The sequence below is a fragment of the Ostrea edulis genome, chromosome 5, assembly GCF_947568905.1.
Source record: "Ostrea edulis chromosome 5, xbOstEdul1.1, whole genome shotgun sequence".
NCBI classification, from domain to species: domain Eukaryota; kingdom Metazoa; phylum Mollusca; class Bivalvia; order Ostreida; family Ostreidae; genus Ostrea; species Ostrea edulis.
In genome coordinates, this window is record NC_079168.1 from 66364295 (window position 1) to 66382622 (window position 18328).

The 18328-nt window shown below is 35.1% G+C and overlaps 1 protein-coding gene across 4 annotated transcripts in view; it reads left to right on the top strand.

Moving 5' to 3' along the window:
* LOC125649801 (aprataxin and PNK-like factor) overlaps positions 1-17995 on the top strand; it is a 42675-nt gene extending 24680 nt beyond the window's left edge. Inside the window, exons 10-14 of one of the 4 annotated variants that reach the window (XM_056165178.1) lie at positions 826-1054; positions 1903-2209; positions 6169-6273; positions 11779-11840; positions 15595-17995. In XM_056165178.1, the coding sequence (XP_056021153.1) occupies positions 826-1054; positions 1903-2209; positions 6169-6273; positions 11779-11840; positions 15595-15740 (849 nt within the window). In that variant the 3' untranslated portion in view covers positions 15741-17995. The remainder of the gene's footprint in view (positions 1-825; positions 1055-1902; positions 2210-6168; positions 6274-11778; positions 11841-15594) is intronic. The other 3 variants (XM_056165179.1, XM_056165181.1, XM_056165180.1) reach the window with 3 other exon arrangements.
* The last annotated feature ends 333 nt before the right edge of the window (positions 17996-18328 follow it).

The window sequence follows — 18328 nt, forward strand, 5'->3', positions numbered from 1 at the left end:
TAAGTCTTCCTGCAGCATCATGAAAGTTTCAATATCTGTATACTATCTCTATTCGACAAGAGATATAGTTTAATAATGTTCAGGAGTAACAACGAGCATAGGGTATATATTAGTTTTAGTATTCAGTCAGTGCAAAATATGGTTGAAAAGTTTTGAGTGGTAGTAAAAGATTTCATTCCTGGGGCCTTTACATGAATATTTATGTCTCCCCTCCAAAATTGGAACAAGGTTGACATAAATTGTAAATTTCAGAACTCCTGCACCCCTTGGACAGGCAAACCTGCCAAAAATTGACCAATTTTCAAAAAACTTTGCTACAATTGCACATCTGTAAGAAAAACTAAATGTTTCCTGTAAAAGTGGTTATTTACATGTGGGGGAAATTTACACTAATTACGCGGTCACGTAATAAGCACGTAAATTTCCTTCATGCGAATAGTTGTAAATATTTGATATGATATTTATTATATTCCGTTACCGCGTATTTTCTCTTTACGTTGGACGTGTAAAAACATGTACTTATCCTCCAGCGTAAATAACCACTTTTACAGTAGTCATTTAGAGCAGGAACATTTCATGATCCTCAGGGAGAGGTTCTGACTCCAGGCCAAACTTGGCATAGAGCGTTTATGTGTAAAACATTTCTAAAAATAAAATCTTTAATGCTATTGAAGAAAATGCAGATATTCAAGAGGTTTTAGATCTCAAATCATTCAATAAACAAGAGAATAATCTTTAATTAATTGAGAATTTCTGATAATCCATTTGGAAATTTTGTAATTTCTCGTCACTATTGTAATTTCTCATCACTATTTATTTCCTAAGCAGAAACCTGTAAGACAAGGTACCAGAAAATCCGCCCGTCATGGGAGAAAGAAGAGGTACACATCTGATTTCTCTGATGACGATGACGAAGAATACACCCCACGCCCCACCAAGAGGAGGGCCAGTCTGTCGGCCAATAAAAAGTTTAAATCCTACAGACGTGGCGAGGACAGCGATTATAGCGAGGAAGAGGAGAGACCCTCAAAGAAATCCCCAAAGAAAAGCCGAGGTTTGCCAGGAAAATTTTCAGTCTAGGGTTTAACATCGTGTAATGGTTTTAATTCAGTTTGATGGAAGTCAGTAGAGGTTTTGCTATAGTCCCAGCTATTCACATGCTGTTATATACTTTTCTCAGGCATCAATACCAGAATTTTTGCCCCTCAGGGACATGAAAACCCTGATTGTTATTTAGCCCTCTACTTCATGCATCAGGTGACATAACACTCCAGGACATTCCTGTCAGCTCAGGGCGAATATTCTGGTATGTCGTCCTCAGAGTTATGTAATATATGTATGATACTATTATAACACGTGATATGATGCCCTGCATAACTGATACATCGGTATCATTAGTAAAATCATCTTTATATACATGTATGTCAGAAATATGATCATGGCAAACATTGCATTTTATTGATATTTATATGATGAATCTACAGTATTATAAATGGACTTTGTTGAGATGAGCCATGTGGACTTGGCAGCTTAGGTTATGTGACATTTTGAAATATACACAGTGATTCCATAATTGGTCGACTGAGTGGTCATGTTCAGAGCTATATGTTAGTTAAAGCTCAGATCATTTTTCAAGGAATGAGGTCAAATTTGTCACAAAAGGAATTGACCAAGTGCTGATTTGCATGGTTTTGTGAATTTTGCAGTTATCCTTCATCAACAAAATATGATAGTGTAACATTGTAAATCTTAATTAATTGAATCTGAATTATGGATTTAAATTCCCAAAAAGTAATGAAAAATATTCAGATCAGATAAAATAATATTCTGAAATAACAATGGTTCAACAATCTTCTTTTTTACACTGGGTAGATTATTTAAAAAAAAAGATTCATTAAACAGGATCACCAGCTAGAGGAAAAAGGCGCAAAGCTAAGTCTGAATCAGAGGAAGAGGAGAGCGTAGAGGAGGAAGTGTCATCAGAGGAGGAGGTGAAAAAAAAAGGGAAGAATAAAAGGGACAGGAAGCAGTTAAGTTCAGAGGAAGAAGAGGTTTCAGAAGAAGAGAAGCCCAAGAAAAAAAAATCAAAGGATCCCAGTGAAAGTGAGGACTCTGAGGAAGAGACCGCCAACAAGAAACAGAAGAAAGGCGCCAAAGAGGGCGCCAAAAAGAAGCGCCGGCCTTGTCAGTTTGGGAAAAAATGCTACAGGTACTTTTACTGTCTCTCTGTTCTTTTTATATAGTCATGTCTCATAAATTCTGCATGTTTTACGCTGTACAAGTGTGTGAATTCAGAGTGATAGTCATGTCTCATAAATTCTGCATGTTTTACGCTGTACAAGTGTGTGAATTCAGAGTGATAGTCATGTCTCATAAATTCTGCATGTTTTACGCTGTACAAGTGTGTGAATTCAGAGTGATAGTCATGTCTCATAAATTCTGCATGTTTTACGCTGTACAAGTGTGTGAATTCAGAGTGATAGTCATGTCTCATAAATTCTGCATGTTTTACGCTGTACAAGTGTGTGAATTCAGAGTGATAGTCATGTCTCATAAATTCTGCATGTTTTACGCTGTACAAGTGTGTGAATTCAGAGTGATAGTCATGTCTCATAAATTCTGCATGTTTTACGCTGTACAAGTGTGTGAATTCAGAGTGATAGTCATGTCTCATAAATTCTGCATGTTTTACGCTGTACAAGTGTGTGAATTCAGAGTGATAGTCATGTCTCATAAATTCTGCATGTTTTACGCTGTACAAGTGTGTGAATTCAGAGTGATAGTCATGTCTCATAAATTCTGCATGTTTTACGCTGTACAAGTGTGTGAATTCAGAGTGATAGTCATGTCTCATAAATTCTGCATGTTTTACGCTGTACAAGTGTGTGAATTCAGAGTGATAGTCATGTCTCATAAATTCTGCATGTTTTACGCTGTACAAGTGTGTGAATTCAGAGTGATAGTCATGTCTCATAAATTCTGCATGTTTTACGCTGTACAAGTGTGTGAATTCAGAGTGATAGTCATGTCTCATAAATTCTGCATGTTTTACGCTGTACAAGTGTGTGAATTCAGAGTGATAGTCATGTCTCATAAATTCTGCATGTTTTACGCTGTACAAGTGTGTGAATTCAGAGTGATAGTCATGTCTCATAAATTCTGCATGTTTTACGCTGTACAAGTGTGTGAATTCAGAGTGATAGTCATGTCTCAGAAATTCTGCATGTTTTACGCTGTACAAGTGTGTGAATTCAGAGTGATAGTCATGTCTCAGAAATTCTGCATGTTTTACGCTGTACAAGTGTGTGAATTCAGAGTGATAGTCATGTCTCAGAAATTCTGCATGTTTTACGCTGTACAAGTGAATTCAGAGTGATAGTCATGTCTCATAAATTCTGCATGTTTTACGCTGTACAAGTGTGTGAATTCAGAGTGATAGTCATGTCTCATAAATTCTGCATGTTTTACGCTGTACAAGTGAATTCAGAGTGATAGTCATGTCTCATAAATTCTGCATGTTTTACGCTGTACAAGTGAATTCAGAGTGATAGTCATGTCTCATAAATTCTGCATGTTTTACGCTGTACAAGTGAATTCAGAGTGATAGTCATGTCTCATAAATTCTGCATGTTTTACGCTGTACAAGTGTGTGAATTCAGAGTGATAGTCATGTCTCATAAATTCTGCATGTTTTACGCTGTACAAGTGTGTGAATTCAGAGTGATAGTCATGTCTCATAAATTCTGCATGTTTTACGCTGTACAAGTGTGTGAATTCAGAGTGATAGTCATGTCTCATAAATTCTGCATGTTTTACGCTGTACAAGTGAATTCAGAGTGATAGTCATGTCTCATAAATTCTGCATGTTTTACGCTGTACAAGTGTGTGAATTCAGAGTGATAGTCATGTCTCATAAATTCTGCATGTTTTACGCTGTACAAGTGAATTCAGAGTGATAGTCATGTCTCATAAATTCTGCATGTTTTACGCTGTACAAGTGTGTGAATTCAGAGTGATAGTCATGTCTCATAAATTCTGCATGTTTTACGCTGTACAAGTGTGTGAATTCAGAGTGATAGTCATGTCTCATAAATTCTGCATGTTTTACGCTGTACAAGTGTGTGAATTCAGAGTGATAGTCATGTCTCATAAATTCTGCATGTTTTACGCTGTACAAGTGTGTGAATTCAGAGTGATAGTCATGTCTCAGAAATTCTGCATGTTTTACGCTGTACAAGTGTGTGAATTCAGAGTGATAGTCATGTCTCATAAATTCTGCATGTTTTACGCTGTACAAGTGTGTGAATTCAGAGTGATAGTCATGTCTCATAAATTCTGCATGTTTTACGCTGTACAAGTGTGTGAATTCAGAGTGATAGTCATGTCTCATAAATTCTGCATGTTTTACGCTGTACAAGTGTGTGAATTCAGAGTGATAGTCATGTCTCATAAATTCTGCATGTTTTACGCTGTACAAGTGTGTGAATTCAGAGTGATAGTCATGTCTCATAAATTCTGCATGTTTTACGCTGTACAAGTGTGTGAATTCAGAGTGATAGTCATGTCTCATAAATTCTGCATGTTTTACGCTGTACAAGTGTGTGAATTCAGAGTGATAGTCATGTCTCATAAATTCTGCATGTTTTACGCTGTACAAGTGTGTGAATTCAGAGTGATAGTCATGTCTCATAAATTCTGCATGTTTTACGCTGTACAAGTGTGTGAATTCAGAGTGATAGTCATGTCTCATAAATTCTGCATGTTTTACGCTGTACAAGTGTGTGAATTCAGAGTGATAGTCATGTCTCATAAATTCTGCATGTTTTACGCTGTACAAGTGTGTGAATTCAGAGTGATAGTCATGTCTCATAAATTCTGCATGTTTTACGCTGTACAAGTGTGTGAATTCAGAGTGATAGTCATGTCTCATAAATTCTGCATGTTTTACGCTGTACAAGTGTGTGAATTCAGAGTGATAGTCATGTCTCATAAATTCTGCATGTTTTACGCTGTACAAGTGTGTGAATTCAGAGTGATAGTCATGTCTCATAAATTCTGCATGTTTTACGCTGTACAAGTGTGTGAATTCAGAGTGATAGTCATGTCTCATAAATTCTGCATGTTTTACGCTGTACAAGTGTGTGAATTCAGAGTGATAGTCATGTCTCATAAATTCTGCATGTTTTACGCTGTACAAGTGTGTGAATTCAGAGTGATAGTCATGTCTCATAAATTCTGCATGTTTTACGCTGTACAAGTGTGTGAATTCAGAGTGATAGTCATGTCTCAGAAATTCTGCATGTTTTACGCTGTACAAGTGTGTGAATTCAGAGTGATAGTCATGTCTCATAAATTCTGCATGTTTTACGCTGTACAAGTGTGTGAATTCAGAGTGATAGTCATGTCTCAGAAATTCTGCATGTTTTACGCTGTACAAGTGTGTGAATTCAGAGTGATAGTCATGTCTCATAAATTCTGCATGTTTTACGCTGTACAAGTGTGTGAATTCAGAGTGATAGTCATGTCTCAGAAATTCTGCATGTTTTACGCTGTACAAGTGTGTGAATTCAGAGTGATAGTCATGTCTCAGAAATTCTGCATGTTTTACGCTGTACAAGTGTGTGAATTCAGAGTGATAGTCATGTCTCAGAAATTCTGCATGTTTTACGCTGTACAAGTGTGTGAATTCAGAGTGATAGTCATGTCTCAGAAATTCTGCATGTTTTACGCTGTACAAGTGAATTCAGAGTGAATGTGGTAGGAATGCTGTTTATTTAAATCTCTTGCAGTGAGTTACTGGAAAATGTTAATACCACATAGCATTGGGTGGGTGGGGTGCTAATAGTGGCAATTGGTTTCAAATCTCCAAATGTAATCCTCAAAGTTAAATTAAATTGTACATCTATGTATGTAGTAGATATTACCTGATTTGCCTAAATTTTCGACCATCAAAATTACTGACATCTATGTATCGTTATCTCTTAATTTACCCCTACCAAAAAACAAAAATCTTGTATTTTGAGATGCATGTACTAGTAGAGCAAAACAAATCATGGGTGGAGGCTCAATGAACACTTAATATTTTGTGTGTTGAACTAGCCTAAAATAGGGAAGCTGGTGAACACTGGTATGTATTAAAACAAAGGTATTTGTCATTTTTTTTAAAAGAAAAAATCCTGTTCACTTCAAAGACTACTGTCATCCTGGTGATGAGAGCTATGAGGCGAGTGATGAGGAGAAACCGGAGTGCCAGTACGGAGCCGACTGCTACAAGTAAGTGATCGCTTACTCGGACTCGGGCGGTTTCTGTCCTTGCTTGTAATGCATGTAGCCTCGACTTCTATTTCTTGAACTTTTTGGGATGGCATGCAGAAATAAACTTGTTCCTTACAGGGAGTCAGTGTGGTGCCAGCTATAATATTACAATACTCTAAAGGTGTCGAAGCGTTTCAACTACACCCCCACTTTTGTCATGTCTGCCACAGAGGCTGTGTCTCACAGTTTACAATGAAATTTCCTATCTATAACGGAATGTCATTCAAAAATCTCGAGCACAATAGGAAAGCTCTAATTGTGCTGCATCTCAGCTAATTCCAACACAAACATGTGCAGGAAATATTGTACACATTGTAAAGCACCTATAGCAATCTGAATTGTCTCTAAACTTCATAAAGTAAATAATACAGACTAGTACTAGCAAGTCCTACAACTCTGCATAAGGTAACACTTATCAGGTCCTTGGTACTTCACAATATCTTAGATTGCCAAAAAGCACCATGCTATGTATGCTAGTAAACCCAGGTGAGTTTATCCCATAGCTCCCATAACTACAATATATCCTCACCGGGTGAAACTGGACCGTGTCTTATGATCATTATTATCATTAATCTCTCAAAGAAATTTCCCAGTCCGGATTTTTTTCCCTATATACATGTACATTTGAATATTAAAGCAAATTTACTTCTCAATCTTTTGAAACTCTTGATATCGTAAAGTAAATTTATTTCTTTTGTATACTCCTTTAAACTTTATGCTTGATATCTCAAAGTGGTGATTGTTTTTACCTGTAGAAGCTGTCTTTCTTGTGACCTAATTAGCAACATGTGGCCTTGAATTTGAATTTGGCCTTACCCTGGTATACCTTCATTGTATATATGGTCATTGTTAACAGCTAAGAAAACATGGCTTGATGACTTGGTAATTAACACTGACACATCACAAGGAACCCCACTGTGGGGATTAAAGGTCATATGAAACGATATCTGAAGAAATTGAGTTATGCATGGAAATTCATTAATCAAGGTTTATTAAACAATAATTCATTTTTAATTTTTTGTTCAATGCATTATAACGTCATAACAGCTGAGCAAATGTACTCGATCACGAAAATTATTTTTGATGATCGTGGCTGATCTCCCTTGCTGATGACGTCAAAAAGACCCACTGTGATGTAAACAACTAGGCCTTATAACATGATAGGCCTATAACGAAGTATTTTAAAACTGCATAGCTTTGAAAAATGCAAAGTGTGCTGCATTTAATTGTAGTACATGTGTTAGGTTCTAGAAGAGGGTGCATATATACCTCTTCCCAAGGGATAACATTTAGAAGAAAAAAATATATGGGTATACAAAATCTCCGACGCGATGGATTCAGTGTTGCCATGAACATTGCACTTCAGTACATTCGTCGGTAGCCAAACAATGTGGAAACAAATAGATCAATTTCAAATCAGAAGCTCTGCCAATAATTTTATATTTTCCAAAGACTGAGACAAATCAAAATATATATTAAAGTCAACCGCCTAGGTAAAGCGAAGACACTGGTATGCATTACTAAATTACACAAAGGTTGGATATCATTGTAATCACACAAAAAAACATTTCATCAATGAACGAGAACTTTGAATAAATCTACTCGAAATTATATTCTATTTTCATATTTTATCTACATTACAAACTCTATCAGTCAACAACATTCGTATAGTTTCATGTTTAATTGTTTATTAGGCCTACACGTGTAATATACATGTACCTACACTAGTATCCCAAACGTGTGTAATTTTTATTTTCTTATTATTAATTGTAAAATTAAGTTGAATTAAAATTGTAAATAAACCTTTAATTATGGAATTCAAAAAGAAAATCATGAAGTATCATTCAGAAATTATAATTTATATTCCATATACTATATCAGTACTGATATTACTAAACATGCTTATCAAAAAAGTTTGTTTTTTTTTCTCATTAAAATACTATTTGAACAGCGGGGATGTAGTGAGAAAGTAAATACCTGCTATAGAATTATAAATGCAAGCAATTTTTTACGACTGAAAAATATAGAAGCACCCCCCCCTCTCCATTAAAAACAACGATTTGTGAATTTTGGACACTAGCTGAAGAACCGTGCGCAAGTAATCCATGATAAATTTAGGGCTATTCCAGAAATAAATACATGGGGGGGGGGGGGGGGGGGGGGGGGTCGGGAGGCACCTTTTGTATATACCAAGCACCCATAAAAAAAAAAATAAAAAATTACCCCATGACCCATCAAATTAATAAACTCATTTTACAATGACCCGTCTAATTAAAAAAAACAACTAACCAGACCCACCACAAAAATATTTTTAAAAATGAAAACGGTACAAATCTCGCGAGGTTTTCGGACCCCCCCATTTGATCATTTCTGGAACAGCCCTTACCACATTTAGGGTACTCTACACTTACAAGAATATTTTAGCGCTATTTCAATATTGTGGTTATTCGTATCCCGTGGAGATCCGGGTTAGAATAGGTCCTTGAGCAGTACCCCTTTGCTTGACGAAAGAGGCGGTTCTTTGGATGAGACCTCAAAAACCGAGGTCCTGTGTAACAGCGGGTGTGGCACGATAAAGATCCTCCCTGCTCAATGACCATAAACACCGAGCATAGGCCTAAATTTTGCAGCCCTTCACCGGCAGTGGTGACGTCTCCATACGAGTGAAATATTCTCAAGAGGGGCGTAAAACAATATTCAATCTCAATCAATCAATTATCTTATAAAAAGGAAAATGGGATTGCCATTACAGATTTTAAACTATTTCATAAATGAAATGTACACAAGTTCAAACGACTAGAACTAATCTTTTTAAATAGATAGTTAAACTTCAGTATCTGATGGCATGGGGTCTTGAAATCCACAGGCATCTGCATAATGTATGGACAGTACTACTCCCCCCCCCACCCCCCCACCCCCCACCCCCCCCACCCTTCCATTCTGATATTTTTTTTTGGCGATAATTTCCCCAAAATATGTGGATTCTCTGTCTAACCCTTCCCATTTTCGATTTATGTAATCGTTTGACTTTCCCACTTTTTGTAAGATTTAGAGATTGGCCTTAAATTACCAGCTTTATTGTTACTGGTAGAAGGTCAATCTCTAAAGCTTACAAAAAGTGGGAAAGGATTACATAAATCGAAATTTGCATGGGATAGACAAGGAATCCATGCATTTTGGAGGAGAAATTATCCCCGATAAAAAAGTCAGAAAAGGAGGGGGTAGTAGTGGCCATACTTCAGGTGCCTGTGTAGTGTTGACTTCTTCGATATCATCCTCTGTTGAAGAACGTTATTCGCTTGCCGTACATCATTCCTGACTGGTTTAAACTGATATTGTTGAACCACAAAATCGTCAGAAAACAAAAATTAGCCCATATCCGTTAAATGCAGTGAGATATTTCGTTGAACAAAACGGTAGGTCTACACTATTTTCATTGCGTTGTTTACATCAATGGGTCGTTGTGACGTCACAAACACACATAATCAAGAACGATAAGCGGGTAACAAATTTATTCTATGTACAAGTTTACAGCTTTATTTCTTATCAATCCAAAGACAATAATTTTTTATTAAACGCTGTTTGACCTTCATTCATACCCATCTTTATGTTTTTAAAGTAAAATACCATTGTTAGAAATCGTTTCATATGACCTTTAAGTGTTCTGGTTAATGATTAGCAGCAAATATCAATTGCCTTTAGCAAATTTTGAAAAATGAACAATAATTAGTAGACTGGACATTTAATTTTTTCACTATAACAAATAAAGAATTCTTGAGTAAACACAAATAACAATATTTAGTTTTATTTGTGTTTCAGATGAAGTAAAGTTTAAAAATTAGTAATATTACCAGGGAAAATAGAATTATAGATTTGACCACCTTTGCATGTTATATCCAGTTAGTGTAAAAATAAAAAAAATTGGTTGATCATAGGACTGATTTCTGGACTCTATAACCCAAACTCTCAAGTTTTTGAAATTTTGAGTCACCTGTATGTTAAAACTCAGGTAATTCAGCAGCTAGGATTTTGTCCAGAAACCTTTGGAGGGCTTCAAGATGGCTCTGCCTGATTTGCCTTTCCCTCTCCCCTCTTTCATTTTGCGCTTGATATCTGGGTAATCTTAAAAGTGACCCTTTGCTGATAATGACTAGAATTCTAATGAAGACAAAGCGTCATCGCTATATACATCAGTTCAAGACTTGTATAGGAGTCTGACAACTCATCAAAAAAATTCATAGATGGGACAACTCATTGATAAGACAAGTCAAAGAATAGACATCTCATCGATTCGACAATTTATCGAGACTAGTCGAAAAAAACAAACAATGATTAATTTTTGTTCTTTATGAACTCTCGTAATATTCAATGTTTCATTATCATGTGCCAAGCCCTCAAGGTATTTTAGATAGCTTCCATTTTTTATCCTTGAAAAAAGTGAAGATACAACATTATTATTTGTTTCTTGTAATTTCCTTTTTGCGGCCCAAGAGCGATCTCTCCACCATGCACAAGCTAACTTATAACCATTTCAGTTCTGGACTGTTCTCCTTGGAGGGAAGTTTGTAAATGTCAGGATGCAATATGCCAACAACACACGAGAAACGTCTCTGCCAATGTTTTAGATGAATTGTTGTGCTGGGGTCATTGGCTAAAATACATGCATACAGGTTTCAGCACTCAGTGGAATAATGAGGTTTCTTCCATTTCTATGTTAGCTTGCCATGTTTTAAACTACTAGTTTTTGTAATGACTGATATTTTGAGAGAATCTTCATCGTATTCGATGTAGTGTTGAAAATTCTCAATCATCACTACATAGAACATTTATGAGCTGTGCAGATGAGTTTGTCGTCATCCATGAGTTGTCTTTCTTTGATGTGTGGCATCGGTGAGTTTATGATTAGTTGACTTTGGGTGTATGTGTTCTTTGTTGAGTTGTCGTTCAATGAGTTGTCTGATTGTACAACCAAATAGCATAGAAATTTCAAGTGTTGTGTTAATGGAATTTCTACCTTGTTCAGAAATCACAAGTATTGTGTTAATGGAATTTCAACCTTGTTTAGAAATTACAAGTATTGTGTTAATGGAATTTCTACCTTGTTCAGAAATCACAAGTATTGTGTTAATGGAATTTCAACCTTGTTTAGAAATTACAAGTATTTTTTTAATGGAATTTCTACCTTGTTCAGAAATTACAAGTACAGTATTGTTTTAATGGAATTTCTACCTTGTTCAGAAATTACAAGTACAGTATTGTTTTAATGGAATTTCTACCTTGTTCAGAAATCACAAGTATTGTGTTAATGGAATTTCAACCTTGTTTAGAAATTACAAGTATTTTTTTAATGGAATTTCTACCTTGTTCAGAAATTACAAGTACAGTATTGTTTTAATGGAATTTCTACCTTGTTCAGAAATTACAAGTACAGTATTGTTTTAATGGAATTTCTACCTTGTATAGGACTAATCCTGAACACAGGGCCAAGTTTAAACACCCAGTGAATATTCCATTTCCATTTCCAGGTATTTCAAATTTGTTTAACGTAATATAAATGTAAAATTAACAGATACATGTATTAATTAATTTAATCAATATCATAATCTAGAGTTCTTATATATATATATACCAGATTTTGTACATTACTGATGATACTTCTGCTAGCACATCTTGAGATATTGTTACTCTCAAATGGAAGTATTATAATCCTAGTTCATATTCACAACCAATGTTATCTCTTTATGTACATAGTCTTGAGTAAATGTGTTGCCTTCAGCTTTTAAGGAGGTTTGCTACACCAGAGAAATTTGATGTGGATGTAAAATGGAGGATATGTAAAACAATATTTTGAAATAAAAAGCGTTTAAATTTACTTCATTTAGTCAAATCTACAGTTCAGCATTTGATATGCAAACCCACTGAGCTACTCAGCTATGCAATTAAATCTGAAAGGAAAAATCAAATATTGATGATATTTATATTTTCATTCATGTTTTAAAAGGAAGTCAGCCATTATGACAATGTAGAATACCTCCTTAATCTGGATATTTATGTGATAATTATGTCTTTGAAAATATTGCTAAGTGATCCATTCTAAATTTGCAAAATATGTTCCATCATTTTTATTCCTTTTTTAACATTCTATAAACCACAAAATAGAGACAGCATAAAAAAAACCCCATTAATTTGAAGTTCATCTTGAGAAGTCAATTTATAAGTTAAGAGGAGTAAACTTCAAGTTGATCATGTAGAGAAGGGAGAAATGGTCAGAAAGCAATAGAGTTTACGTGAAGGACAAATAGAGACAGTTATTATGGAGGCGGACTCGTCGTAAGGAGTAGACATTAGACTAGTTTGGTCAGTGCTAATTGAAATATGAAGTTTGATGAATGCTGTAACATATTAGATTTACATGACTGTTTTAAACATGTATTGCAATAGTTATATACCCTACTCATTCTTCCATTTCCCCTTGGCACTGGTCATGGTAACTCTGTGGTAGAGTGTTCGCTTCATAACCAAGAGGTTGTGAGTTTGAGTTCCGCTCATGCCATGGACGTGTCAAACTTAAGACGTAAACATGGGTAGTGATTGCTCCTTCGCCAAACAATCGACATTTAGAAGTGAGAATCACAAGTCTTTCAGATATGACTGTAAAAACAGAGGTCCCATCTTGTGACAAGCATTGGCACGCTAAAGAACCCTCACTGCTACGGCCCTGAGTGCTAAGCATAGGTCTAAATTTGTGGTACTTCACCTACAACTGGTGATGTGTCAACGTGAGCGAAAAATTCTCAGTGGGACGTAAAACAAACAACCAAACATTCCCATGGTGAGAAGGGTAAAACAGAGTCTAGAAAATGCAAGTGGTCAAAGTCATAGGCAAACCTGATACCAAAGACCTGTCTTGTGATAAAACCCTTTTTATCTTGGATAAAGTTTGTTGGTCTTATACAATAGGTCCCACAGTATTTTAGAGAAAAAAAGATGTCAGTTTGTAGGATAGAAAAATCTTAAAACATAGATTACCTGTATCTGTTAAATAGATCACTTGTTAGGTGTGACTTTTGGACCTTTTAAAAATTTCACAGGGTAGGTTGCTTATACAGGGTTGACTGTAGTGGAAATACTTTTGTTTAATTTAGCGATTTCGCTATATTTACTGACTGCACATTGCTAATACATTTATTGCATAAGGAATGAAATGTCGAGGTGGTTTATATTGTGAGGGTTTATAAATAATGAAAGCAATTTGCATAGTCAGAAATTTCCCCCATTCCTCCATTGTTATGCCCTGCCATAAACATGGCTGGGGCATATAGTGTTTTACATGTCCTCCTTCCGTCTGTCCTTCCGTCACACTTTGCATTTAGCTCTGTGTTTAGCTCAGTTTCAAAGAAACTATTCAAGATATTTTCATCAAACCTTACATGCCGATACATATTGGTATCATCTATTCAACTGCATCAATATTTTTTTACCTTGACATTTCTTTTGACCTTGACTTCACTTTTCCATATTTGGTGTTTTGCTCAGTTTCAAAGCAACTACATGTATTGACAATATTTTTATGAAAACTCTTACATTGATACATGTTAGTGGTAGCTATTCAGTATTCAACTATGGTATTATTTTATGAACTTGACCTTCCCTGTGACCTTGACCTTGCTATTTCCTATTTTTGGTGTTTAGCTCAGTTTCAAAGCAATTAAAGAAGAATTTTTTTGTCCCTTTCTGAATATGGCCAGGGCATATAGTAGTGGAGCGGATATACAAGTCTAATTTTAATCAGATTGGTGTTTGTCATGTCAGTTTATGATATCAATGTACAGTACATAAATGAGGATCAGCATTTCATGCGAGTGTACTTTGTTTCCCTTTTGTTAGGAGTGATTTTGAATAATGATGACCTTTCTATTGATAGGTAGGCAACTTTTATCCAATGCAAAATTTCTATTTATCTTTATAGCAATATTCTTAGAATTTTTGTAAATTTGAATAATATTCAGGGTGAAATGAACGTGTGAAACTTGAGTGTTAGAAAGGTTTTCCTTTTTATTCATGTGTGGTATGACTTGTGGTGAGTTGTAAACAACTAAGATATAACTGTATTAAAGCTTTTGGAGTAAATAACAATAGACAAGAGTGTTTCAAAGGTTCTCTTTATATTGAATATAATTGTGATATGACTAAAAGGTAGCTCATTACACCAAAATTTTATTTAATGGCTCGTTAAAACACCTCTTATGAAGTATGATTTCACCATCGAAAGAGTGTTTCAAGCTCTCAATTATTTTATATGAAATTTATATGATTTCCCTCCGAGTATTAAAAATTGAGATTTGTTTGCAAATAAGATATTCTAGAGTCCAAATTGCACTGCGTTTTGGTGCATGATATGATTATCTAATAAAACATGCCTAAAAGACTCTGAAATAAACGTTCTAATTTTTTAGAAAAAAGATATTTATGAAAATTGTTGAACGTTATATGTTAATATTTTTTAAATCAAAGCAATGCTTGGTCCTATGGGGGGGGGGGGGGGGGGGGGTACTACAAGGAGTCAGAATCTGAGGTAATTTCTTTGTAGGTTTTGCATGTAGGCAGGTTAGCAGATGTGACTCATGGGCCTTTTTTCAATACATTAGTTCTTCCATGGACTATGGATTCATTCTGGAAGTCCGTCCAAACCATTCCGTCATCTTGGGCTGTAAGATGGATCCCACTTATTGTTTGTCAGACAAAGGATTAACAAATTTTTCATTCAACCCAATATCATTCAGAGTTGAGGAAAATTCTTGAAATTAGCCCCTTTGAACAATGGCCAAGCATAGAGTTTGCTAACACATTTCTCACCAAAGGAGTTTTTGGCAATAGCAAGGGTTCTTAGTATATGAGATCAGTTTGTTTGCACGCGCAGGGTTAACCAAATGAGCAATGTTGCCTATAGGTCTCTTGTTAAATCATTAGGTTAAGTTGTTGAATTGGATAGATTCGGTTACTCAGCATTTGTCAGAGGGAGTATATCATAAAGTTAAATATCAGAATGGTTAAATTTGTTATTTTGTGTTGCCTGGACTTTTACAAATGTTTAGCATGGTAATCTATGAGAAATTCCATATCCGTATAAGGTTGAAAAGACTGATAAATCAAATTACGATCACCAAAAAAAGATCATGATTGTTTAAGTGAAATTTACCGAGCAGTGTATATGGTACATATAACAGTGTATGCATAAATAGTATATATGTATTCTAATGCGCAATATTCGTGTTTCAGCTAAGCGACGTGTGGTTTCTAAGGATAATGATGATGATGATGGCCTGCCAAATACTTATGACTACAATGACAGTTTTATCAATGACGAGGGTGTTTCCGACTCGTCTGGTTCTGATGGGGATGATGATTCTGATTATGATCCATAGGACTCTCAAGATCTGCATGACCTTCAAGATCTGCATGACCTCTAAAAAGAGGCATCGAAAGTGCATGAAAAAAAGAAACTAGTAAAAATAAATTGTCTTCATTAGATATGCATTGAAAATGTCCATGATAACTGCCATATTGAGAAATTTGAGAGGTTTGTTTTTAGATCATGTGTACCAGAGGTTTCAAAAGAAGTTTGTCTGTTGTCTGATACTATAGAATCTTATTTTCTTGTGGTGGTCAATTTTCCAGGTCTGAGGAGAGAAAATATCCATTTTATTGATTTAGTGGTTAGGAAGAAATTATTATTTTTTTGTTTGGTAGTTCACCGTTTCTGTGTCGATGGAGGATTGAAATTTGTGAATATATCGATACTGCAAAATAAGACAGAGTTACCCCCATGGAAATTATTGATTTACTTTGTCTCTCTGTTGTTTAAGTTAGATGTCATTTTAATTACCAACTGGAGTTAAATCCCATAACAGTTATGTTCAGTTTATAATACTTGGTGCTTTTCAGGTGAGTAGTATGACCTGTAAGCCTAATGGTTTTTTATGTCTTCAGTAATGTATTTTATCATACAGCATTGTAATCATGCCCACTGTCATTGCAATTTTTAAAATTTTAATCTTAGTGTGAAACATGCTATTCCTGCTCTTTTTTAGTATGAGTTTAGATTGAATCACTGTAGTTTGAGCTGGGAATATTTGAGAGAAATTTTCACAGCGGTCTGGTACTTGTCTGTTCTACCTACATTTACATTATTTCATGAAAATGTATTTAATTTTTTCCTCAAGTCAAGTCTTAAGACGAATATTTATATCAATTCGCTCATATTGTTTTTGGTACCATCATCATCTTTTACATGTGTTCATCTTATTATGGTAGTAACTCTGTATGCACAATAAGGTATCCACTTAGTATTAATAAAAAGTATCTTAGTTGTGTACAAGGTGGCCAAACTCAGTTACAGTTGTATATATGATGGGTTAACTATGTCTGTCTAGCCATTAAAGATGCTGACGGATATTTTCCAAATGTGTTTTCTATATTGCATTTTCCCCTGTAAATTATCTTGTTCACCAAGAATTTTTTTTTTTTTGTTGTCCAGCATCATCGTGGTTGTTTGTTTTATGGTTATTGTAAATGTGTAGACTTTGTTTTGTGGAAATGTTGAAGTGTGACTGAATGAGTTATTAAAGTATATCTGAATTTTACATGCATGGAATTTAACTGTGGATCTCAGCTCAGTATGTGAATCTTAATGCATATACAGTGATCATTTTACACAAATTTAAATAGTATTCATTCTACGCAAAGCAAAAGACTTTGTAGTTAAATTTACTTATTGTCCAAGTATTTTTGTATCCGTACAAATAGGAATTTTGTACAAAATTCAACAATTTCCCATATATTTTATAAAACTTCATTTTAAGTGATTGTAATACCTGTCTTAATTCTCTCTGTTTTTAATCATTGTGGTGAAGCCTGTGCTTTTTGTACTTTTGAGTTTTTCATATACATATGTGTTTGTCACCCTCATAATCAGCATTGCATGTACATGTATGCATAGTAAATCATCGTTATATGATGTAGTGTAATGTTTCATGATTTACCTAACGAGTATGGTATGAAGCAAGGACTACTCAAAATCTAATGAAAATCCTTTGATCCTTATTTTCACCTCACAACAGTTGATCTTGTGCAGCAAATGTAAGTAAGATGGGACAAAATAAGACTACCTTTCCGGGGTTGTTTATATCCCACCTGGCTTGGATTTCTTGGGAAAAAAACTTAAGACTTTTCTTTGATTTGAGCAAAATCTCCGACTTAGTTCAAGTTTTAACTTAAGTTTCTTACGAGAAATGCAAGCCAAAGAAGTTGCAGGGGTATGATGTTTTATAGTAGGTGCCCAGCTGAGGATGATGTGGAAGAACTAGCCAATCAATATGATACTTCACTTAAAGGCCTACTTCTATATTATGTGGATGTAAAATTGGCTTAGCATTGACCTTTTGATACATTTCTTCATTTTTATCTAGAGATTCCTACTGATTTTCAAGGATATCTCTCAAATGACAAGGTTACTACTGCAGATATTTAGAAGTCGTATGAAGACTGAAGTAAATTTCATCCCTTGTATTGCAAACTTTGTTTTCTCATATGATCTTGGAGTCGTACATTGCACTCAAAAGTGTGTCGATTTTAAGGTTCAAAAGCAAATGTATATATTAAAGACATTTTCACCCATTTCTGTACAGTATTTATTCTTCATCGAGGACGAGATATTTTGCAACATTCCCCCAGTAAATTTGCAGGGGGGATACAATGGAATCGCCATGTTTTGATGTCTGTAGACACCAGATAAAGGACCGAATCAATTGACTTCTCGCATTTCTACATGAGGAATTCAGAGAAAACTACCTGGTATGTCTCGTCTTCGGGTGCTTCTTCCAACTTGTGGACAGTATGCTGCATCTGACCTACATTTTGTGTATCAATTACTACATTGTGTAGGTTTGTGTATCAATTACTACATTGTATAGGTTTGTTCTAACCTTGTGGACTGTATGCTGCATCTGACCTA